We start from the raw sequence: 24,713 nt of genomic DNA on the forward strand, positions 1-24,713 counted from the left end.
GAGCACTACATTTTTTGTAATGTGAGTTTTCATAATTTTACATCCTAAATTTGAAATAAAATAAATAATTACGTATACATAATCTAATAAGCAATATTTATTTATATTTTTTAAAATGTAAAAGTAATCACGAAATTCATTAATAAAAATCTTATAAACTCATTTATGTAATAAATTAAATAGATAAAAATTAATGAATATAAAATATCATAGGTATGATTGACACCAACAATGATTGCGTTTAGCATGACTATATCAATATGCACGTATAAGAATATATCCAATTACAAATACTATCTTGAACTTAAGATACAAATTTTACAAAAAAGAAAAAAAAAATCCATTTAAACATTATTTTGACATGAGTAAACATTGAATTGAAGATTTAAATCCTAAAAAAAAGGTTTTTCAACTTGTAAATACTATATTTGCATTGAAGTATAAATAAAAAAAAAAATTATAATTGTGTAAATTTTTTCCAATCATATCCTTAAAATGAGTTCCGTTTCTTTACTAAACTGAGTTTTGTGTGCTGTCTTCTGCTAAACATTAAAAATATACTATTTTTATATTTTAAAGATAATTTAAATATATTTTAAAATTAATGACTATCAGTATATTTTGAAAACACAACAAAGGAACAATATAGAAAAATGAGTAAAAAATCCAAACTCCTTTAAAATGATAACACATAATAAAACAAAATACCATATATTTCTTTCTGTTAGAGGAAATGTCCTAACACTTAAAATATATTTCTTTTTCATTTCGTGCACTTTATTCTATTTATAAATATCTTGGATGACTCGTAAAATGAAGGGGAAACCAAGTTCGAAGAACTAGTTGACTGAAATGTCATGCCTAGTACCTGAAACGAAATTCTATTGCTTTTGTTCCCAACAGCTAGGCTAGTTTGCAGCTTGTTCCCTCAACATTAACCTGCTTCATCATGCCTTCATCTCTTGCCCATTTTATTACCTAGCTAGCTCTGTCCTATCCATAATTTAAGCATATTTAGCATCAGTAAAACCGATTATTTGTTTCCTTCTTTTGTGACAGTTGATCTCGAACCTAATGGGATGTCACAAATTTGTCTATGTAGAGAATATAAGGAATTAGAAACCAAAAATATGTATGTCTGGACCTTGGTCCAGGATTCCAGAATCATCAATGAGACTGGTGTTTCTTTGCTCTGCCTTGACAAACTGTTGATTCGTCGCTCTTGGAACCCTCAGGTTTACGTGCCCATGGCGGTGCTTGATCTGGACCATAGCGATAATCATAGAAGAGCTCCTCGCTAGCATCTATGTGTTCCTTGGCAAATATGCCTACTCGGTGATCTCCAGCAACCAGCATCACCTGTGCCACAAGTACACGAGGCCAACAATTGTAATAGTTCAGAGATAAGGCAACTTAGTCCAAAGTGTACTATAAAATCCTAAAATTAGAGTTTCTGGTCTCACCTTTGCGTAGCAGTTGGGGTTTGACGAGTGGTTTGCAAATTTTAACTTGTCTCCTTTGCGATAAGCATCAAGAACGTACTGTTAAAAAACAGAAAGCAGCTTTAAGGTCTAAATTAGATTGCAGTCCCAACTTGTTATAGCTTGCCATGAAAGAAATTTGACCGAAAAGACTATGTTGACAAAAGTAACAAAAATATAATGAAACAATAATACAAGACAAAAGAAAAATGTAGAAGATGTGAGATACTTGATCATTCAAGTCAAAAAGGAAAGAAGAGTTGGCGCGGTCATATATTTTCCCACGCTTATCGGCTTCTCGGTGGGAGATCAGTTCTCCTGTGTACTCTCCTAGATAATCATTTTTGTTAACAGGGTTCTGAAATATCATCATCAATTAGTAAGGTGAACAAGCTAATGTTGGAATTTAGAAAACAAACGAATCTGTTAATCTTATCAATAACCTTCAAGAAAGCTCCCCATCCTGCAACATCAGACTTTGCCAAGAGAATCTGACAGACACCAATAAAGCAACAGTGAGACCCAAATGCATGAGTTATGCATCATGGTGTTTGATTCATGACATGAGATTGAAATCTGGATAATTTTAAACGCCTAGTTACTTACTCTCTGTTGTTGCCTTAAAAGAAGCCTCATATTTCCACATTGACCTTCTCCACGCCGGGGTGGCTCCCCTAATGAACCATCACCACAACTGTTTACAAAGAACATATAGTCAAAGTAACATACAAAAGGGGAAACCGCTGAGAAATTTTTTACTTGAACAGCAGTAAAGGGAAATACGGTGGTTTTAAACTAGAAGATACTCGCTAAATAGAGAATTATCAATTTATGGTTTCTAAAGTTTTGGGTGTGGCGCGGTGGGGCTTGTGGAGGATATGGGTTCCTGTGATGAATAATTTAATAGCATAATTATCTGTTCAGGATTTACCCTATTGTTTCCGCACAAGAATTGCTTTACTTGTTTAAAAAAGGGATAAATTCACCTAAAAGTTCTAAGAAGTAAATGATTACAATCAATGTAGTTCATTAAGAATTTAAAGGAATTTAGGACAGTTAAACAATAGAAAAGAGAGTCATCCAACTGAAATAGTATGATTTTGAGACAACATAAATGCTTTATATACAGTTAGAAAACGGAATAATACCACAAATAGAAAATATTTAATCTCCTCTAATAATGAAAACGTGATAAAGGAGTAAATAAAGACATTCCTAATAATTTATATATAATCTAGATACTCATGATTATATAGGATGTGCGCCTTATTTCTACATTATAACAGTCCTACTCAAGCTAAAACATATAAGTCATATATGCCCAATTCGCTGCGAAGGGCGTCTTAGAGACTTGATAAATATGTCGACCAGCTATTCACTACAATTGACAAATCTAATGGTATTGTTCCAAAACTCTAAATTTTCATTTATGAAATAACAATCTACCTCAATATATTTAGTCTTGAAAAACAGGATTAGAGGCTGTGTAATGCTACCTAGTTGTTACATACAAAGCTTCAAATATAATCTCTTTCACAAGTGACAAAGGTCATTGCCTATATTTTGCTTGTGCATCCGGTGTTATTACATTTTGTTTCTTACTTTTCCACACAATACCTTGAAGTGGAACGTCTATTGCTTGGTGACCTTGCCAAGTCAACATCAAAATACCCAAAAATTTAAGTATTTCCCTTAAATGAGGTCTTTGTCATGAACATTCTTAATATATCTTAGTATCCTTACGGCTCCCTCCAAAAGGTCTTGACAGTGAGAACTTAAAAATGGACTCACTACACTCAGGATGAGTTAAAGTGAAGTCTTTCAGTTGGATAATATCCTTCTCATAATTGCCTCATCACATATATAATACGATAGATATGTATGTTGTATATGCAAAAGTCCCTATATGGCCTTGAGCAACAAATCCAAGAGATTGCTCTATATAAACTTCCTCGTCAAAGTCACCATGTAGAAATGTATTCTTGATGTCAAGTAGATAACATCTAATGGTGAATAAGAAAAGGGAAGTCGAATAGATATCCTTTTGGCAATTGAAAAGAAAGTGTCAATGTAATTTTGGCCATAGATTTGTGTACGTCCTTTGACAACAAAACAAAACAAGTTTTATAGCAATTAATTTTACCATTTCCATTTCAGGAATGTCAAATCACCGACACCAACAATTAATTTACCAATTGGAACAGGAACAAACTCCTAAGTATCTACTTTGAAGAACACATATCTCATCAATCACTCGTTGTCACCACTTTAAGAGAGGTTAAGTGAGATAAAGCTTTATCTAGACAATTAGGAATAGGAACAAATGATAACAAGGACAAACAAATATATGTATGGTGAAAGACGATGATAAATTTAGTTAGTATAGTGAGACAGGTTATGCATCAAATGTGTAGAAGAGACTGAATTAAATATGGGAGATAGTGTTGGGGAAAGATCAGAAATAGCCTCCACTATAACATTATTCGTTGAAGATAGGTCCCATATTAGAATTCTAATAGGCCTTAAACGACATTGATATATATGAAGAAGGGTTGTAGAAGCATCCTGGGTCATGGAAGAGACGCCTAATGGTGATGAGAGAAGATTGACATTGTGCGAAAGTGACTACATGGAAGAACTTGTTATGAAAGTTGATGAGGTGCTGGAAGACGCGTTTTTTCCTTGAAATCTGGAACAGAATAATCCAAGGAGAGAAACGTAGATTAGACCACGAAACAAACTCCAAGGGAGCCACTACCACAGGGAAAGGAATGTATGGAGGAGGTGACCTGAGCACAGGTTGGTCAGTCATCAGGCATTGCCATGCACCAGTTGGAGTTGTGGCTGTTGGAACAGGAGAGAGATGTGAGAAAGGGCACAAGGATGGATGTCCCACGTTGGCCTTGATGTTTGGATAGTTCAATAGTTAGGCACGACACAAGCCCAACTTGTGTGTACCGAAGAAAAAAAATGGTCTCTAGAAACTTGTAGGAGGTAGCACTAGAACAGTGCATGTGAACCTGAGAGAAAGATTCGCCAAAACAATCCTCAAGAAACAATGGATCTACTAAGCCAACATGGTTATAAGATACCATGTTATTAAACCATAGGAAAGAGAGACATAGTTAAAAGTGTGTGTTTCTGAGAGCATGGATGTTTTACTTATACTGAAAAGATGAAATAAATACAATTGAGAGAAAGGTTTGCCAAAAATAAAATCCTCGGTAGACATTGGGTTTACCAGGCCAACATATAGGAATATAGGAAAGAGAGACATTAAGCTAAAACAATAGTTTTTGAGATAACAGGGATGTTTATTTATATTGAAAAGACGTAATCAAGACCATAAATAGAGGATATTTGATGTTCTCTAATAGTAAGATGTGATACAGGAATAAATGAAAACATTTACAATAATAGATATTTGATCTAGATATTCTTGATTATATACGATGTGCTCATTATTCCTACATTTGTAATAAGGACAGTTCCAAGAACAGCTGGCATTTATTAGGTATAGAGGGAGGAGAAAGAGAGAAAAGAGAACTTTGAATAATGTTTAGTTTTGTATTGTGATGTTTTACAATAAGATGTAATTTGATGAAAAAATCTGGAGCAATCACTCCTAACTAAATAAGGAAATAAATTATACGCCCTCTTATCCTTAATAAAAGACGCTTCTAATACAATCACAACACACCAATAAAAAGTAATTATTTCAGTAGATTTTGTTGAAATTTTAAAATAACGATACTGATGTATCAAATTTACCCACATTATTAATGGATTTTAAAATCCTTTCTTGCTATTTATTAATAAGAAAAACAAACATTCATTATATTTAAAAGGGACAAATTAATATTTGCTAAAAATAATAATATATTTATATAAACCAGATATAAAAAAAAATGATTCCAAGAGTGTAACTTTGGTTTCTCAAGTCAGTCAATATATATGACTGAAAAATTTACAAAAGGTTTGTGTAATACACAGAAACAACCAAATTGAGCAGATACTACTGAAATACTGGATTATTGGTGCACAAATATTACAGGTGATTTTTTGAATAATGACTTTCTTAATCAGGTGAAGCAATAGAATGGAGATATGTTCATTCAAAAACTAGCAGTCTTAAAATAAATTTCACAGAAAAAATAATCGCCATAATACCTAACCCAGCAATTCCGACAAACATCTGGGTCACATTCCCGTCCTGCAGCAAAACAAGGACATTGTCGACTTCTGCACTGACTCTTGGCACAATGGCATCCTCTGAATCGATTTTTGCAGCTTTTTGAACAACTGAAGGTAGAAAAGCCAATTTATTATATTAAATCATGATTTACGAACACAACTACACATTAAGTTGAAAGTGCATTTTATAGGAACCTAACCACTGAAAAAAGAGTTTTGAAGAAATAGCTTTATATTGACAGTTTCACATCTGTTGCTCCTCAGAAATAGATGATTGCTTCTTGTATTATGTTCAAAGGTTTGCTAACCAAGGGAAACCATATTTGATCATCAATCCAGATTTCTTGCAAGATGTCTTGCAATTTTCTCTTCCATTATATTAATAAAAGCTACATAATTAAATGAAAAGTGAAATACCCGCAATACTTTTCACAGCATGTTCCACCATTAACGCAAGTACATTCCTTTCCACACATTGACTGACATCCACATGGCGTATACTGCTTGCAAGATTGGTTTTTCCCATCAGCAATTCTTTTCCATATTGATGGGTGGCCAGTAGACTTCCAAGAATATTTAAACTTCCTTGTTTTGCCCCTTTTCCTCAGCAATCGTGACCTAGATGGCATCTCCTGGTCCTAACATGAAAACCCAGATACGAAGGAATTTAGTTGGCATCTAAAGTAGAGTGTGCTCATAAAGGTTGGTAGAAGTTTTCAGAACAAAAGTAGCATAATACATGTAAGTGCAGCCAAATGATGTTTTATTTAAAAAAAAAAAAAACTCATCATACAATGGAGTATCGTGGCAGAGGTAATAAAGAAAGAATATTTATCAACTCAAAAGCCAAAAGAAAGCCAAATAAGCACCCTCATAATAAATGTAAGTGCAGCCAAATGATGTTTTATCTAAAAAAAAAAAAGAACTCATCATACAAATGAAGTATGGTGGCAGAGGTAATAAAGAAAGAATATTTATCAACTCAAAAGCCAAAAGAAAGCCAAATAAGCACCCTATTTATGAGGCAGCCAAATAAGAAAGCCAAAAGAATTCCTTCAATCAAAGATAATTCATATATTTTGAAGTTCGATGCCTAACTAGCCTATTGAGATACCAATTATCCTATTTGCAAAGAAATTTCAGAAAATATTGATGTTGGTTATATAATTTTTTAAATAAAAAGATTGGCCATATAACCTATTGGTATATTACAAAACCTACACAAGAAAGTAGTAGGGCAAAGAAGATGGAAACAGGAAAGCTTGAATTCTCACCGTGTACTCTGCATCAAATTTTCCCTTGTCATCCATGATTGAACTAGGTGCAATGATAGACCCGTGGGACATTGACACTCCTCCAGCATGCATGTAAGTAGCTATTTCCATGCAAGTCTTTAATCCAGAAAGTAAGTTCCTTGCTATGAGGCAGCTGCAGATTACGAGTTTCACTTTACATGAGCACAAAATTAAATTAGAACTAACATGAAGTAAAAGTATATGACAGGAAAATGCAATATGCTTTTAGTTTCATTTGCATAAGAACCATTAGTAACAATTGGAGAAGCTTCCTACAAAGCTTTCAAATTGTGCACTTAATGGGTTGCTATTACTTGCCGCTCAGAGAAAATCATTAGTTATTATTAATTGCATAGTACAATGAAAAGGGCTGTTGCAATAGAGCACAACACTAGCACAAGAAATAAGATTATTTCACAAATAACTACATGATATGTTATATGGATATAATGTGTAATACATCAAATTCCACGGACAATTGGGAAGGTTATTTATTTCAGAGGTACAGCATTTCCACTACTAGGATACAGGTATTAATCTAAATTGGTCATACAATTTTGTGATACAGGCGAAGCTAGTACAAGATGACATTTTGGTAACATTTCAAGTTACTTGTTGCTCTCCCCTTCCCCCTCCACTCCATTACCCTTCCCTCACCAAACCCCATCAAGCATGTGGAGGGTGGGTTCCCTCTCATTTAGATGAACTCTTTATTTCTACCCACTTTTATTATTTTATTTTTGGAGGGTACTGGAGGGGAGAGATCAAGTGCTCAATGATTTCTTCCAGAACATGAGTGCAAGACAATATGTTACTTCCAAGAAACAAAAAACACTCATTTCACTCAGTAGAAAACATATGAAAGTACAAAATATTTTACAAACTCTTTCGAAGTTAAAAGCTTTATTTTCCGTAATTACTCACATCTTCCAGAATATTAATTGAAATTGAAGTTAAAACAAGAGGTTGGGTTTGTAGCATTTAAAGGCAAAGAAAAGTGTAACTTCCATAACAACAACAACAACAGTGATAAGTGAAATAAAATAAAATCATAACAAAACAGTGTGCAAACAAGCAAAAGAAACATATACTAGACATGAGAAAGTGAATAGACACACTATAAATTAAATTTGGTGACATCCTTGCATTTCTCAACAGAAACAGAAAAGCTCCATACCTATTTCTTCCAAACATCTCTACTCCCTTCAAGTATAATTCTTTCTCTAGAGGTTTCCAATCTGAGAGGCCTGGCATCGCATCAACTTTCCCTTCCATTGAGCTGGGCAACTTAAATTCTATCTTACTTGTAGGATCTTTGGGTCCATCCCCAATACTTTTGTCCTGCTCATCCGTATCGCAAGTCCTAGAAGGGTCTATTAATTTATTCGAATTATGTTTATCAGATTTGTCCAAAATTACACAAGTAATAGTATGTTTACTTTCATCACATGCACCCAAGAGGTTATTGCTAGAATCACTATTTACAGTAATTACATCATTTGAGATAGTCTTCAGTTTTTTATTAGAATTTTGAGAACCATCAGGAGGGGTTGTTGAGTCACAAAGTGCTGTGTCTGACAGATTTGTGACTTTCCGTTTTTCCACACTTAATGAGATAGGAACATTTAAATTGAGAGATCCATGACAATCAACTTCTGTTCCAAAAGGTGCTGTACTCTGATTACCAGGTTCCTCTATAGTGGAGGGTGCCAATATCCCATCTGCCTCTTCCATAGTTGTAGTTCTCTTATTTTGATCAGACCCAGAAGTTGCATCTGTTGACACACCTTTGACTTCATTTAACTTCTGGTAATTGAAATGGCAATCAAATACAAGAAACACTTGAGTTTAAATTGAAGTTGGGTGCAAAAGTGGACACCAAAAGATAAACAGACACACGCATAGAATCAGTCACCATATACTACGTCTAAAGCACACCTTAATAAGCCAACATGCCTCATACAAAAAAATTGACTGCATTGACTTCCAATATAAATCAACAGAGCATATCTATTTTATAATGGTCGACAGTCAATGAAAACCTGTTCAACTGAATACCGGGGGAGCGGGTGGTGTGACTAATTTCATCTTTTAGAATTGAAAACCAGTAAAAAATTCAAAATTTGACAAACATGTATCTCAGACAAGGAAAAATACCTGAAGGTAACACTGATCACTGCATGGTTTCTTGTCACCTTCAGGATCACACCATACTGTCTGCTTTTCACTCTGAAGTAAACCATCAAATTAGTCTTATGGATGAGGAAACTATGGATTGAGTTGAAAATAACACAGGATACAGTTACTTACAGGATATACTAAAGGTTGAGAACAGCCATGCAGACGACAATCAAAAATCTGCTGTATGAAAAGCAAGAAAGAATGGATGCACTTACTATGAGATGATAAAATGATAAAAGTATCATGCTTTTAGTACTTACTAGGCACCGGCGACAAAAAAGATTATCAAAAGAATCTAATGCAGCACTCAGGCTTTTCTCTGGAGAGATGCCAATACATTCATAATCTCCTGGGTTTTCCGAATGCTGATCCAACATACCAATGTTCTTTTCCTTTATACTTTTGTACCTCTCCTGCAGATTGTTTCCAAAATTTCTCCCAGAAATAAAAATTGCTTCTCAATGTAAATCACCAGATGCATGTTTTTCTTTTAAAGTTAGATTAACAACCATGAAGCATAATCTCGTTCCACAAGTTATGCAAGATTACCTGAATTTCTGAACTGGTGCCCCCAACAAATTCGCTAACAATATTCAGTACCTCCTCATTTAACCCATATTCCTCAAATGCCATCCTAGCAAATCAAATAAAGACAATAATTATAGAAAGGAAAAACGTTGAACATTTCATAAAGTTTATAAATGTTATTAAAATTCTTGTGCGATCACAATAAAAGTATTGTTTCCTGAACACTTAAACAGTTATTTGCACGCCAACAAAACATTGATCTTACTTGTCAATTAAATGATATTCATATGGCTAATGAGAAATGTTACAATCAAGATTGTTCTACTTCCATTGAATCTTCAGAAATAAATGGACCTTCTTTAAACAGCTCTATCCTATTCATTTTAACTTACCACATTACACGGTCTTCAGCCTCGGAAAATTCATGTTTTTCTTCCTCATGTTCTGTTAACTCTTCCTCACTGTCACTACATATCAGTGCTTCACTTCCATGTTGATCATAGTAGATTCTTCTTCTTCCAACAACTGACTGATCTTCCGCCATTCTCTGATTTCTGATGCGTGTGAAAGATTTAAAATAGCATAAAAACATTATAAATCTGCGTACTCACCGATCAATAAATTTTGAAATCTCAGTTTCTGTTTTAAAATGGAAAGCAGGTAGTTTCAATTTGGAAAAAAAAAAAATTGCACAACAGACCCATCAGGAGAGAAATTAATTATTTGAAAGTTAAAACACCTGTCCAGAAATATCCAAGAGGTATACGGCGGTAATCTTTCAATATATGGTATTTTGATACTTGTAGCAGATAATACATCTTGATTGCTGTGGTCTTTGTCTCCTGAGACTGGAGAGAAACCACTGAATTTACATAAAGGACGGTCAATTCTAGAAAGAATTGGAGTTTTCCTATTTTCCTCCTGTGAAGAACCCCTTGTTGATATTGCCTTTAGGACTCCTGAGGTATGACATTGTAGCTTCTTCTCATTGCTCTGAATTTTTTCCTGCAGAAATATAACTAAGGTTGATTGCAATGAGTACAAAAAGAGCCCTCTCAACATTGAAATTTTCGAAGAAACATGAAAAGAAAAACTGCTTGCAGCTCATACAAAGACTTCTCACCAATATAACCAAATTAGAAAAATTAACTCTCTGTCAGAATGTCAAACAAGAACTGAAATAAAATTTATACACAATCGAATTCGCATACAATAACAAATGTTACGAGATAGAGTTTAAGGTCATCTTCTCGAATAAATAGAAACAAAAAGTTATGTCTCAGCCAACAAACTATAAAAGTCTGGACTCTTTCCTAGAAGAATAAAGCTAAGGCAGCTTAAACCCGTTTCAATCTTACTTTAATGTATACAATTCTCTCCGCCTGGATTTGCTTTTTCAACTGATTTATCTTGAGGGACAAGGTTCCCAATACATCATTTGCAGCCTCTCCAAGTTGTTTCTGTCGACATTACAGAACAAAAAGTTACCATTTCAAAAGTACAGAAAATAGAAAATCATAAAACAAAATCCGCTACATGCAGTAGCGGCGTAAAATTTCAATTCTCACTCGACGAAGCAAAAGGACCATTTAATCAGTAACGAAAAATCCACAACAAAACAGAAACCAACATTGAAGACTAAGCACAATCCAAAAGCCCTACTCCCGAATCAAGTCTTGTGATATTCAATTACAGAGAGATAGAGAAACAGAGAGCTCTTAAATGATGTTCGCTCGTGACTATCATGTCAAATTCAAAATTCTATACAGGCATAGTCAAATTCTGAAAAGCAGTTACGCCACCGATTCCTTTGAGTCAAAATAGAAAAAAGGAATTGAAGCATTAAACAGCAAGTTATCTAGTTATTGTTAAATAGAAGAAAGAGAGAGAAACTAACTACTCGAGGTTTGGAAACGGAGTCGGTAGGTTTTGACACCATCGATGATGTGCCGTGTGGTGTGGAGTCAGTCGATCGAAGGAAGTGGAACAAGAAAAAGAGAGACTCACTCACTCTCGTGTGTGCTGTGTAAGAAAGAAGAGAAAGAAAGTAACAACTTCTGAGTTTTGACACGTTTGGTTACATGGCCTACCGCGGAAACAAACGCAACGTAATTTTTGGTGGTTGCGTATAAATGGTAAGGTACGCGCTATTCACCACCGCTACTATTTTCTGCTACTGTTTTTTTCGTTATATTTTACGCTATTGCCTATATTGTGGGATATTGTGGGAGTTAATTACCTTTAATTTGGACCGATCCATCCACCTTTTGTGGTCAATTGTGTTGGTACATTATTCCAATTGTATTATTGCAATATGCAAAGATGGGTTTTTTAAGAGTTCAATTTAACTATTTTGACATACTTTGAATCTAAAACTTTGGTATTAAATTTATAAATACTACATCTAATATATAATTTACATGTACCATCACAAAATAAGAAGTTTGTGTATGAAGATGCCTTGGAAAGAGGTGCACTAATTATAATGCTCCTTTCTGTGAAGAGCAAACAATTAGTTGCATCTATGTTTTGTGCTCTGAACTGAAAAATAATTATAAAGGTGTGGAAGGGTGGAGACTAGGGATGACAACGGGTCGGGTCGGGCACGGATAGTATGATACCCGTACCCGACCCGCTAAAAAAAATCCGCTCGTTACTCGCCCGTTTACCCGCCGGGTATCTGCTTAAAAAATATCCGCGGATATTTTTAAAACCCGCGGGTATCCGTGGATACCCGATACCCGCAAATATTTAAAAAAATATGAATTTTATAAATTTTTTAATATAAAATTATAAAAATAAAATATAAATTAAATTAAATTATAATTATAATTAAATTTGACATAATAAAATATACTGTTACTTGTAATTTTAATTAAATTTAACTTAATAAAATATAAATTAAATATTAATTTTAATTTTTTGCGGGTAACGGATACCCGCGGATACGGATAGTATGATACCCGTACCCGACCCGTTTATAACCGGGTATTAAAATACCCGTTATCCGCTACCCGCGGGTAGTAACTATCCGTCGCGGATTTTATCCGTGGATATCTGCGGGCACGGGTATTTTTGCCATCCCTAGTGGAGACAGAATGGTTTAGTGCTATGTGACGGGATTGACTTAACATATCTATCCGACATTTATCGTGCCCTGATTCATTTCACCGTTAAAAATAGGTTTAATTATGCCTTTGGTTCCCATTTTGGAGTCAAAATCTTAAAATGGTACCCAAATTTTTAAAAGTCTCAAAATGGTCCCCTTTTTTGTTGAAATGTCTCACGTTTGCCCTTGTCGTTAAGTCAACGTTGACGCCGTTAGAGGGAGTGTCACGTGTCAGTTCCTCGGTTTTCTGAATTTTTTATTAATTTTTTTTGAATTTTTTTTATTTTTTATTTTTTATTTTGAATTTTTTTAAAAATTTAAAAAAATTGCTACGTGTCAAGCTGTCATTGTGCCACGTGACAGTGATAGTGACACGTGTCAATATTACGCCACGTGTCATTTTCTTAGTCTCAATTTGGTCCCTTTATTTTAATTTGTCTCAATTTAGTCCCAATTTTTGTAAAAATGAGCAATTTTGTCCCTCTCCAAATTGAAATCAAATTTAATTTCTGTATAAATGTACACAAATATTTCCATCAAAATTGATATTTCAAGTAAATGTTTTTAACCAAATTAAGTTCATTTAATTAATATTTTACATTGAACTTTATTTAAAATGGTTTAAAAGTTGTTAATAGAAAATAATGTTAATAGAAAAAATTCATAAATTACCTAGTTCATGTTACAATAAAACACATATAAATTTAAAATTTTAAAACAATTTTAAGTAAAGTTGAATGTGAAACATAATTTTAACTAAACTTAGCTATGTTAAAAATATATAATAAAAATATCAATTTGAATACAAATATCAAATTTAATAAAATATTTGTATAACATTTATATAAAATTAAATTTTGTTTCAATTTGAAGGGGGATAAAATTGCTAATTTTTATAAAAATTGGGACTAAATTGAGATAAATTAAAATAAAGGGACCAAATTGAGACTAACAAAATGACACGTGGCGTAATACTGACACGTGTCACTCTCACTGCCACGTGGCACGATAACAGCTTGACACGTGGCAATTTTTTGATTTTTTAAAAAAATTCAAAAAAAAATTAAAAATAAAAAAAAATTCAAAAAATCGAGGAACTGACACGTGTCACTCCCTCTAACGGCGTAACGGGAAGGGCAAACGTGAGACGTTTCAACAAAAAAGGGGACCATTTTGAGACTTTTAAAAATTTGGGTACTATTTTAAGATTTTGACTCCAAAATGGGGACCAAAGGCATAATTAAACCTTAAAAATATTAAGATCTTTTTAGATTATGATGATGGTGAAAAAGTGTCAAACTTCATTGAAAGTAAATTTTCACAAAAAGTTCATTTATTTGATATGATCCACTTTCAATCAGAAATACATTTTAAGAACTTAAAAACAATTGGTCAAGGTGTAGAAAAAAAGATGACAAGATTTGAAAAGACAAAAGAAATAAATGTGTTGAGCCTGTTGAAGATGCAAAATTTCTGAAGAAAACCACACTTATAAACAATTTCAGGTGATTATCGGAAAGACAGATTAAAACAAGTGGTGACATTGTAGATGATCAATGCCTAGGTGTGCAAATCTTATAATTTAATCGTTAAGCCCAGAAGTTTATCTTTTTAAGGACAAAGAGAAATACAAATGTGTAAGTGTTATTCATATAAAAATAAATCGAGAAAAGAGTAATTAATGATGATGGATTATTTGAATGAAAAATAAAGGTGATACAAGAGCACACTAAGTTCTTTCAGTAAATTGATAAGAAATAATATAAAGATATTGATAAAATTTCCTAGCTTAAAAAATTATTTTGAAGAACTCGATTAAAATAAAAATTGAAACAGAAGTATCGAACAGTTATCAGATATCAAAACATGTATTTACTACACGATGGCAACTTAGTAATAGTTCTCTTAGTATAGAAAATTGATGAGAAAATATACTTTAACACACTTCTACACTCATTTGACATTATCACTCTCCATTTATAAAAATCTTGTATAATTTTACCATTGTCCAAAAACTGTACACGTGCACCATAGGAATGATTAACCATCAAAATGTTTTTATAAATTGGGACCTTGATTATATTTTGTTAATGTGAAAATCCTATGTATTACATTGAAAGAAAAAAAAAACTCCACGATATTTATTATACCACACTTATTGTTTGAAGTCTAACTGTACTGTGTGGCCCTTCGGCCAATCGGCCAAACGAACCAAGAGCCTGATCAAGGTCAAGCGGTCGCAGGCCACCCGCTACAGGCAAACCTCACCTTGGACGCTGATGTAACAATACCTCCGGAGTCTCAACTTTGAAACGCTAAATCGGTTACCCGTCGGCCAGACGGGCTAAACACTCCCTCCGCCTTCAGTTCCAGTTGAACTTTGTCTCCATTTCCATGGAGACCCTCACCCATAAGGACACTCGTCAGACCGCACGACCCTCGGTCGGGCGGCCATGCCAAAACCTGGATCAGTAAGTTAGAAATAAATTAAGATAATACAAGTCAGTAATCAAGTTTAAAAAGCAATTGGGTCATGATTAAGAAACCCTAATCATAGGCCCACACCGAAAACTATAAATAGAGGCCTAAGATAGGTTGATAAGAATCTTTAACTCGCATTTATTACAACAGTTACTAATACTTACCGATCGGTCTTAGCTAACTTAAGCATCAGAGCCTGTTAGACAGGTACACCAATCGCCAGCATGACCAACCAGAGGAGGAGAAAGATTGTATTGAACGAAGGATTTGACGACTTAATTGAAGAGAACGGAGATAGTAAAGATTAAAGGATAATTCAAGTCTTGATAGTAGGTATTTGGTCCCTACACCCGAAAATCTTGTATAATTTTACCATGGTCCAAAAACTATACACGTGGACGATATGAATAATTAACCATCAAAATGTTTTAATAAATTGGGACCTTGATTATAATTTGTTAATGTGAAAATCCTATGTACTACATTGAAAAAAAACTCCACAATGTCTAACCCAACACTAAAATTTATATATATATATATATATATATATATATATATATATATATATATATAATATGTCCACAAAGCTACATAAAATTTGAGTCTAAAACGGAGATAGTAAAGATTAAAGGATAATTCAAGTTTTGATAGTAGGTATTTGATCCCTACACCCGAAAATCTTGTATAATTTTACTATTGTCCAAAAACTATACACATGGACGATATGAATAATTAACCATCAAAATGTTTTAATAAATTAAGACCTTGATTATAATTTGTTAATATTAAAATTCTATGTACTACATTGAAAAAAAACTCCACAATGTCTAATCCAACACTAAAATTTATATATATATATATATATATATATATATATATATATATATATATATATATATATATATATATATATATATATATATATATATATATATATATATATAAAATGTCCACAAAGCTACCTAAAATTTGAATCTAAAAGTTGGATTGAAGTCGGTCATATGACGGCTTGAATTTTATTAACAAATATTATTGTATAAAAAATATTATATTTTGTTATTATTTTTTAACTAAAATATTCTCTTATTTTTAAAAAGTAGACTATTTGTATCTGTTTTACTTATGAATAAAATAAAATGTTAATTTATATATCCAAGGAACGAAACTATAATAATGCTTTTCAAATGATTTTCATTTGTATGTTATAAAGATTTAAATTTATGTTTTTGTTAATTTATTGTTTTCTTTTCATTTAACCCGCTTTCAAATTATTATTTATATATCGATGTAAATTCAATTTTTTGAATTTCTTTAACATTCATGTTTTCTTTTTAAATCCATTACTTTTTAAATTATTTTTTATCAATAAATTCTCTATTTGAATGTTATTTATAGAAAATTTACAAGTTAAATTCATAAAAAAAAAATGTGTAAGCTTAGCCTTTTTATTTTCATTATTCAAAATGATGTTTTAATAATTATGAAAATTAAATTGATTCTTTCAAATAGTGAATTGTTTGCTGAAATTAATTATTTTGGGTAAAAACTGGTAATTCTTATCATCCTCTAAATTGAAAATTAAGAATGACCGGTCTAAACAAAACTAACAAATTATATTTATTTTGATTGACTGAACTTTATGAACTAATTTTAAAAAATAAATAATAAGATTAAGTAAAATAAAAATGATGAAATGTTATCCCTAACAAAAACAAAATACCTTTCAAATAAAAAGTTTCAAGAGATTATAAAATAAGAAATTGATATTTTAACTACTAAATTTTTATAATTTTTTCTTACGTATTATTTTCTAAATGATTTTGAAATATTAAAAAAGAAAAAGTAATAAAATAAAAAACCACTCAGAAAATTGTAAGAAAAAGTTATTAAAATTTATTAGTCAAAAAATTATTTTCCATCGAAATTGAAATATAAGCTTAAGTAAATACATGGATCAATGAAGCATAAAGGGAAATTTTATGGAAATAAATCACAGTCGAAATGAAATTAAAGAAACTTCCAAGCTGAGATTGAATGAATTGTGGCTCCTTTCCATCCAAGTATCAGGCATTTCCCGTTTCTTTCCACAGTGCAGAAATTCCCACACTCAAATTTTTTGGTAACCAAGTTAGCTTGGTACAATGATGACTCGCTAAATGCAGTCTCCACCATACTATACCTTGCAAAGAATCTTCTCCAAACATCTATCTTCACATCCCTGACCCTTCTTTCTCCATCTTCCATAGCAACAATGTTTCGTATCCCTTCTGATAATATTCCCTCAAGTCGCATTCTGCACTCGTAATCCTGCTTCATGCAGGTGTCAATGCAGTCAAAAAATGCCGCGTAGAAGAACAATGCTTCAATGAAGCGATTCACAAAGGAGGGTGAATTGTGCTTTGCTTCCAACTCAAGAACTATCATTATAGTTGGTCTGATTTTTCTCATCACCCGCATCAGGTGTTCCAAAGAAACAAAATCCGACACCATAGTCCTCAGCATATAGGGAGAATAAACAGCTACAGCTTCATTATCCTCAATTCCAAATTGCTCAGCCTTGATCTCTGTGATGCTTCTGACAAAAACTATCTTATATAAAAATGGCAAGTTCAAGGATTCAGCAAAACTCACTAACCTTTTCCCTGTTTCTTCAAGTCTGGTTTTACCTTGAAGTCCAATGGCGGTTATCTTCAGAAGCTCAACTTGCCTTTCATGCCTCTCAGCCAGTGCTTGCATCAAAGCTGTGCATTGCACCCCACACCCAATATCAAGGTTTATGAGATGAATTCTGGTTTGAAATGCCACATGTTCCACTATGGCTTGCACCCCAGCAAACTGCATTACTTGATTGAAAGGAATTTTTTCATGGCACGTAAGAGCCATGTTAGTATCCAATCTTAGCTTCTCAATCATTTCCCTTTCCTCGTTTTTTACACACTTGTTCAGTGTCACTTTTCCACTCGTTTCTCTTTTGATCCTTTCAAGAAGTGCTTGAGAGAAATGAAAAACAACTCTCTCAACGGGGCTTCCACCACCGCCTGAAGAGTTCCACAGCAAATGGGAAAGTAGCATGCTGGCACGTTCAAATTGCTGGCACCCTACCCTCTCAGCAGCTGCCAGAAGAAACTGAGCGAGCTCCACGCCTCTATTTTCTTCTTCCGATAAAACCCCAAGACTCATTCCATAAGGGTGCATGGGGATGCAAAGATCATGGTGCCACTGTGTAGAGTGTTGAAGATACCTTGCTCCGGCCACTCTTATTATTTCTTCAGTTGATAACTTCTGAGGACTGAAGCAAGTTTCAACACTACACCTGATGTTTTGCGTCCCTATCTTATTGAACCTTCTTCCATAATTGCTCAGGAGCTCTAGTGATGCTAAAGAAGATGGCAGAACTTGTTTATCCTTTTGTCCCTTAGTTTCTTGAAAAGAAAACTTCTTTGGTGGCTGAACAGATTCGAAGTTGAACTCCTCAGACGTCACGTGATCAAAATCGAAACTACGTTGCTGCTTTTGAGATTGATCTTCGTGAGTATTTAACTCCATTGTTGAAGAGAAAGTGTGCTCCCTTTGGAGCACAACATCCTCTCCTTGTATAGAGCCATAACCGCCATGGAATTCGTTGGATTTGAAAGGTGTGAAGGAAAAAGGACCCCTTCCCATGTTGCGTTGCAGCTGAATTAATCAAGCAGGGTATTAACAATGAGCTTATGAAGAAAAATATCGACATTGGTGTTTGCACAGTCCTTATTCTTGGTCGGAAAGGAATATTTGTTAGAGGATAATATTGGTAGAAGAAATCAAATGCATTATCTAGAACGTGAGAAGTATCATGCAACTTTGATGTTATATTTCGATGTTTTCATCAAATGCCGCCGTCACCCATGGTTGGTTTATCATTATTGAAACAAATGTTCGAATCAATACAAACTATGGAGTAATAGATATAATTTTTAATCCGATAAGTGTTCCTAAGAAGTTCAGCCAGCGTGACGAGAGAGTTGAGGAAAATGATGGATAGCCTTTTTTAATTAGGGAGTGGCCATTTCCAAGAAAAGTCCCACAATATCAAACAGACTTTATCATGCACACAAATATGAGAAATATGCTATAGATTGCTGATAGTATATGCTAAATTTGTCCTGCAGCATGAACTGTGCTACATCATGAGATGTTTCCTAGGAATTTTTTTGGTTACATTCATGGCTAGATGTTTTTGTCTAGTATGGTAGGATGCATATATGAAGGCTTTTAATTATAAGGCCATTTTGTTGAAACTAAAGAAAAAGAAGATTTTTTTTTTCAATTTATACTTTGTTTGCATTAGGGAGTTTAGATTGTTTAGTTTAAAAAGAAGTGAAGAAAAACCAAAGAAAAATTGTGAAAGTTTATGAGTTACACCTACAGCAAATTCCTTCAACCCATGACCTACATTACACCATTCCTATATCATTCAAATTTTATGCTTGAGATTTTTACATGTCATTGCAGTGAATTCTAAGTCATGCAAAAGAGTTTACCAAACAACTAGAAAATAGGTTATCCTCCACCATAATCAATTATGTTGTAACAGGCTTGCCTCGTTGTTTTTTTAGTCAAGTACATCAAAACTCCTCTTCACACCTTTCAACTATGAGACTACGGGTTTTTTTTTTATTTTTTTTTATTTTGGAGTCTATTGAAAGTTAAATTTGTATAAATGAGTTCCTTATTTTTTTTTTTTTTTTACGAAAATGGGTCAAGTCATCAAAGTGGAGGACGACATTGGTGGTGAAGTCATTCTCTCCCGACCGGTTTCTTTATTTTTTTAAAAGATAATGTCGTCATGTTAAATGACATTTTGTTCTATTTGGAAAAAGTGAATTCATCCTCTTACGTGACGACTTCACTTTTTTAATTTTTTTTGTTAAAATGAATCAATTTCACCGCTTTTAAATTAACACAAAATTTAATATCTTTTATAAAAATTATACTAATATTTTTTCTAAAAATGACATCTTTATTAATTATTTTTTAAATTCAATTATAAATTACTAAATTTAATTATAAATTGAATAAAATTCATATATTTAATTGTTAAATAGAATATAATTATTTAAAATATTATTATAATATAATTATTAAGTGTTTTCTTATAATATTTATATTCTAAAATACTTGTACTTTAAAATTGATATTTAAAAATATTTCAAGTATTATAAATATTGTACAAAAGTAAATTAATATTTATAAAATTAACATTTAAATATAAAATATTTTAAATTTTAATATCTAAAATGTAATAAAAATATTAAATATTTTAGATTTAAATATCAATTTTACAAATATTAATATATATTTTTTTAAAATTTAATAATTATATTTTAATAATATTTTAAATAATATATTCTATTTAACAATTGAATCTAACAATTGATTCAATTTATAATTAAATATAAATAATTTATAATTGAATTTCAAAAACAACTAATAATAATATCAATTTTAGAAATAAATATATGATATTTATAAAAAAATTAATTTGGTCTCAACTTGTAAGGGAAAAGTTGTTCCATTTTAATAAAAACTGAGACTAAATTAAAGAAAAATATTAAATATAGGGACTGAATTGAATAAAAATAATGAATATCGGGACTAAATTGAACAAAAATAATGATTATCGAAACTAAATTGAACAAAAAAAAATAATACAAGACACAATTGTGAGTTGGAATGTGGAAATTTTTTTAAATTAAAAAAAATAAAAAAATAAATAAATAAAATTATTAAAAATTTAAAAAAAATGATAAAATCAGGAATTGACATGTTGCATGTATTGTTAAAAAACGTTAATTATTTAAATACCATTAGTAAAAATGACCGAATTAACCAAAATTTGACAAAAATAAAGATCTAATTGAATATAAAAGGAAAATAAAAATCAAATTAAATAAACACAAAAAAATAGGAACCAAATATATATTTAAAAAAAAATAAAAGAAATTGTTGCAACCCAATTCTGAAGAATAACTCAATTCAATAATACCTTATGGAACATTTAATTCGGAAAATTTATATTTAATATATTTTAGAATACATACATACTCTGGAATATATTTCTGGATCCAAAAATATATTAATTTCGAAACATATATTTCAAAACAATTTTTAAATACATTTTAGATTGTGTAATTTGAATGGTATTTTTTATTTGAAAATAATTCCAAAATGTATTAAAAAATACATTTCAAAATATGTAATTTAGAAGATATTTTTAATTCCAAAAATTCATTTTAAAATGCACATTTCAAATATATTTATTAAATGTATTTCAGAATACAGATTACAGAATCTACTTTTCGATTCAAAATAATTTTTAAATTATACAATCCAAAATTCATTAAATAAAAGACACGCGTGAGGAATAATTTAAGGTGTATGGGTTTAATATGGGTGCAGAAAGAATAAAAGGAGGTGGAAGAAACAGTCAGAAAGAAAATGTCAAGATCCTGGCCCAATATAATGCAATGCATCATGTACCAATTACTTTGAAATTAAGTTTAAACAAAATAGTTTTAGACTAAAAGAGTACTATTGAGTTTAAATTAAATAGAACTGAGGTTATTTCGAAACAAAACACAGTCCCGTATATAATTTATTACAGATTATATAAACGTAAAAGTAATTATATCTGTAAACACTCTTTCACTGTTATTACATTTTAATTCAATAAATGGCAATGTAATAGGTTAACCCACTAAAACCCGTCACCTGTAGTCAGCTAACCTTGATTGTGAATAGAAATTTAGGATCTTTGCAAAATTTAAAATTGAATTATAATGTAGTATTTTTCATCAGTTTCAATAAATAACACATTTAATGCATTTATTCTGACTAACAACGAAATCACCGCATTAAAGTTGGTTGTAGGAGATTAGCACCGAAAACCAATCTTATTATAGACGGTTTGGATTGATTATTTCAGACGCGGTTCTAACAAAACAACTTATATTATCTAAACGATAAAAAAAAAAAAAAACAATATCATATTGATTTGTCGCAGGTCATGCCTATAAATAGCCACATCCAATAATAAGCCATGTTAAAGAACTATAATCATCGACATGCTGAGCAATAACACGTTTCCAATACAATATTAGTGTCGCGTTTGTTACAATTTTGCAAAGGCATAGTGTCTCTGACCAGAGAGAAGAGGAAAAAATTTGAGGTAAGAGAAGCTAAATTTGAAAGTAAAAACAAAAAAACAAAAAAAAAAAAAAACAAAAGGAAAAGGAGAATAGAGAAACGGTCAACTCTATCTACACCTTGTCATCGTTCTGATTGGATTCCACCTCCATTGTTGTTGGCCTTCTTCTACAGAGAGAAACCATGAACATCCACATCATACCTTTCACAATTCTCACCATCCCAATGGTCACAACGAGATAATACAACCACCACCCAACAAAGTCACAGATTCCCACATCCATCAATTGCTCGTTCTTCACCTGGGCCACAACCACCAGAGTCTCCACCTCCTCCCTCAACCTCCACCACCACAAGATGCCCAAGCCCGCAGCCAGGCCCACCCTCTCCACCCACCTCTCTTTTCGGGCCCCGGCGAATACCGTGTCATCCACGACGGGCCTCACCACCATCCGACACCATACATAGGTGGTCTCGTGCAGGCCCAGCAGAAAAATCATCCTGCTCAGCAGGCTTCTCTCCGCGCCGAAACCCGACACGTCATCATCGTACTCGTAAAGCCCCGCCGCAATGCTCCCCTCGATGCCCAAACCGACGCAAACCTGGAACGCGCATAGGAGAATCCACGCTAGGGAGAGAGAAGAAGAGGACTTGGACGGCGTCTCACTAAAGATTTTGTTTTTACCCATGAGCCCCTGAATCAGGGTCCCTACGCTGACAATGGAAACCAAAACGTAGAGAACACATGGGTTGATGTGGAGGGCAAGGTGGAAAAGATAGGGAAAGTGGTGTGGAGAGTACTGGAACAGAGTCAGGGTCTGAAGGTAATATTGGGCACCGGAGAGAGTGGCCAAGAGAAGAAAAGACAGAGGGAGGAGGAGGCTGAGGATTACGACGGTGAGGAGGTAGAAAACCTCTCTTGGGTTGAACCACTCCTTCGTTTGTTTCCAAGCTCCAATCATCATGAACCACTCCAATCCAACCAACAAACAAACACCACACCTCTTTATTTGCAAGCCACGGGAAGTTCAACGTTAACCTCTCTCTCTGTTTGTGACTTAACAACCATTTTCTGGACCTCCTCAAGTTTTTAAAAGTGGTTGCCACGTCCATTGCTTGCTTTGCTTACTTCACATTTTATATATACGACATGCTCTTCATTTCATCACTATCTTTTCATATTTATTTCCCTTTCGCCTAATTAAATATACGTATCTACCTGATGTATAACAAATTCCTTGTTTAGTTATTTATCCTCTGCCATCGGTTTGGTACAAATGAAATACTGCTTTGAATAATGCATCTTTGACGGATGATGGAGTTACTTTGAATTTTCGAGGACTCCTCTTCCTCCATATCATCAAGAATTTGGTTACTAATTTCACTCAGATTTACAACTAGAATAATCAGTATATGTGTGGTTATTTTATGTGCTTTTGCATCATAAATCGTATCCGGTGTCTATTTAATTGTAATCTTGTTGTGTTGATTTTATCTGAAAATGATGGCTGTCGCCAAGTTGAACTATACCTGAAGTTACTACCATAAACATCAATTTGCGAACCAAATTCTATAACATTTGGCTTGAATTAGATATAATTGCAGTTGAAGTTATTAAGTTAAGGGGAGTTAGGAATTGTATCTCATATAGATATTTAGTTGAAAGTAGAATCGAAATCTATTCTTAGAGTTTAGGTCGTCCGGTAAAGTGCAATATTGTTGAAGAGTGTGAAAATCAATTTTACTCCTTTCTTCTTCTTCTTCTTCTTTATATTTTACCAGATATTTCTTTAAATATAAATCAAATTTTATGGGAATAATTATGAAGAATCTAATAGTTATATAACCTTTTTTTTTTTGGCTCACCCACCCGTACTTTTAAAATACGCACATTTGACAAATAAAAAAAATGCGTACCAACTTGATTGATTGCGAAAGTCAAAACAAGAGATATAAATGAAATTACAATTTGACTCGATCTAGATAGACAGATATAACTCGTTCAGACCTCTGTCAAACTGAATTGGTGAATTTTTAAATCAAAGTAGTTAATATAGTTTGATCAATTCATGAATGTTGCTGAAGGGTTAGATTATTGGTCCCTGTTTTGGTACGTTGAAAAGGGCTTTGTCTCTACTATAATCATAATCCATATCACTGTCCAGAGAGTTTAAAATTTATATGGAAACACACACTGACTAAGAAGATCCGTATGGATTATATATTTTCCTCTTCTTCTCGTAGCTGCTTTGACATCTT

At 32.7% G+C, this 24,713-nt stretch overlaps 3 protein-coding genes across 7 annotated transcripts; all 3 read right to left on the reverse strand.

Moving 5' to 3' along the window:
- Window positions 1-753: 753 nt before the first annotated feature.
- Window positions 754-11,795, reverse strand: LOC114191522 (histone-lysine N-methyltransferase EZA1-like). 5 transcript variants are annotated; one of them, XM_028080737.1, is made up of 17 exons: window positions 11,577-11,795; window positions 11,038-11,139; window positions 10,419-10,684; window positions 10,072-10,233; window positions 9,701-9,785; window positions 9,412-9,564; window positions 9,281-9,331; window positions 9,128-9,199; window positions 8,148-8,776; window positions 6,950-7,103; window positions 6,093-6,307; window positions 5,652-5,783; window positions 2,088-2,175; window positions 1,925-1,972; window positions 1,711-1,839; window positions 1,464-1,541; window positions 754-1,359 (listed from the first exon to the last, which is right to left on the reverse strand). In XM_028080737.1, the coding sequence occupies exons 1-17, from the start codon at window positions 11,616-11,618 to the stop codon at window positions 1,168-1,170; spliced, it is 2,598 nt and encodes an 865-aa protein (XP_027936538.1). In that variant the 5' UTR covers window positions 11,619-11,795; the 3' UTR covers window positions 754-1,167. The 5 variants fall into 5 exon arrangements, with proteins under 5 accessions (XP_027936538.1, XP_027936537.1, XP_027936536.1 ...); XM_028080736.1 differs by having other exon boundaries at window positions 6,093-6,313; window positions 11,580-11,794; XM_028080735.1 differs by having other exon boundaries at window positions 6,093-6,313; window positions 9,281-9,328; window positions 11,577-11,793.
- A 5,481-nt stretch (window positions 11,796-17,276) lies between these two features.
- LOC114191314 (DELLA protein RGL1-like) lies at window positions 17,277-18,932 on the reverse strand. Its single transcript, XM_028080484.1, has one exon. It carries the CDS (start codon window positions 18,930-18,932, stop codon window positions 17,277-17,279), a length of 1,656 nt encoding a protein of 551 aa, XP_027936285.1.
- A 3,389-nt stretch (window positions 18,933-22,321) lies between these two features.
- LOC114190542 lies at window positions 22,322-23,780 on the reverse strand. The gene has a single exon (XM_028079474.1). It carries the CDS (start codon window positions 23,417-23,419, stop codon window positions 22,568-22,570), a length of 852 nt encoding a protein of 283 aa, XP_027935275.1. The 5' UTR covers window positions 23,420-23,780; the 3' UTR covers window positions 22,322-22,567.
- Between the last annotated feature and the right edge of the window lie 933 nt (window positions 23,781-24,713).

Source organism: Vigna unguiculata, chromosome 7 (assembly GCF_004118075.2).
Source record: "Vigna unguiculata cultivar IT97K-499-35 chromosome 7, ASM411807v1, whole genome shotgun sequence".
NCBI classification, from domain to species: domain Eukaryota; kingdom Viridiplantae; phylum Streptophyta; class Magnoliopsida; order Fabales; family Fabaceae; genus Vigna; species Vigna unguiculata.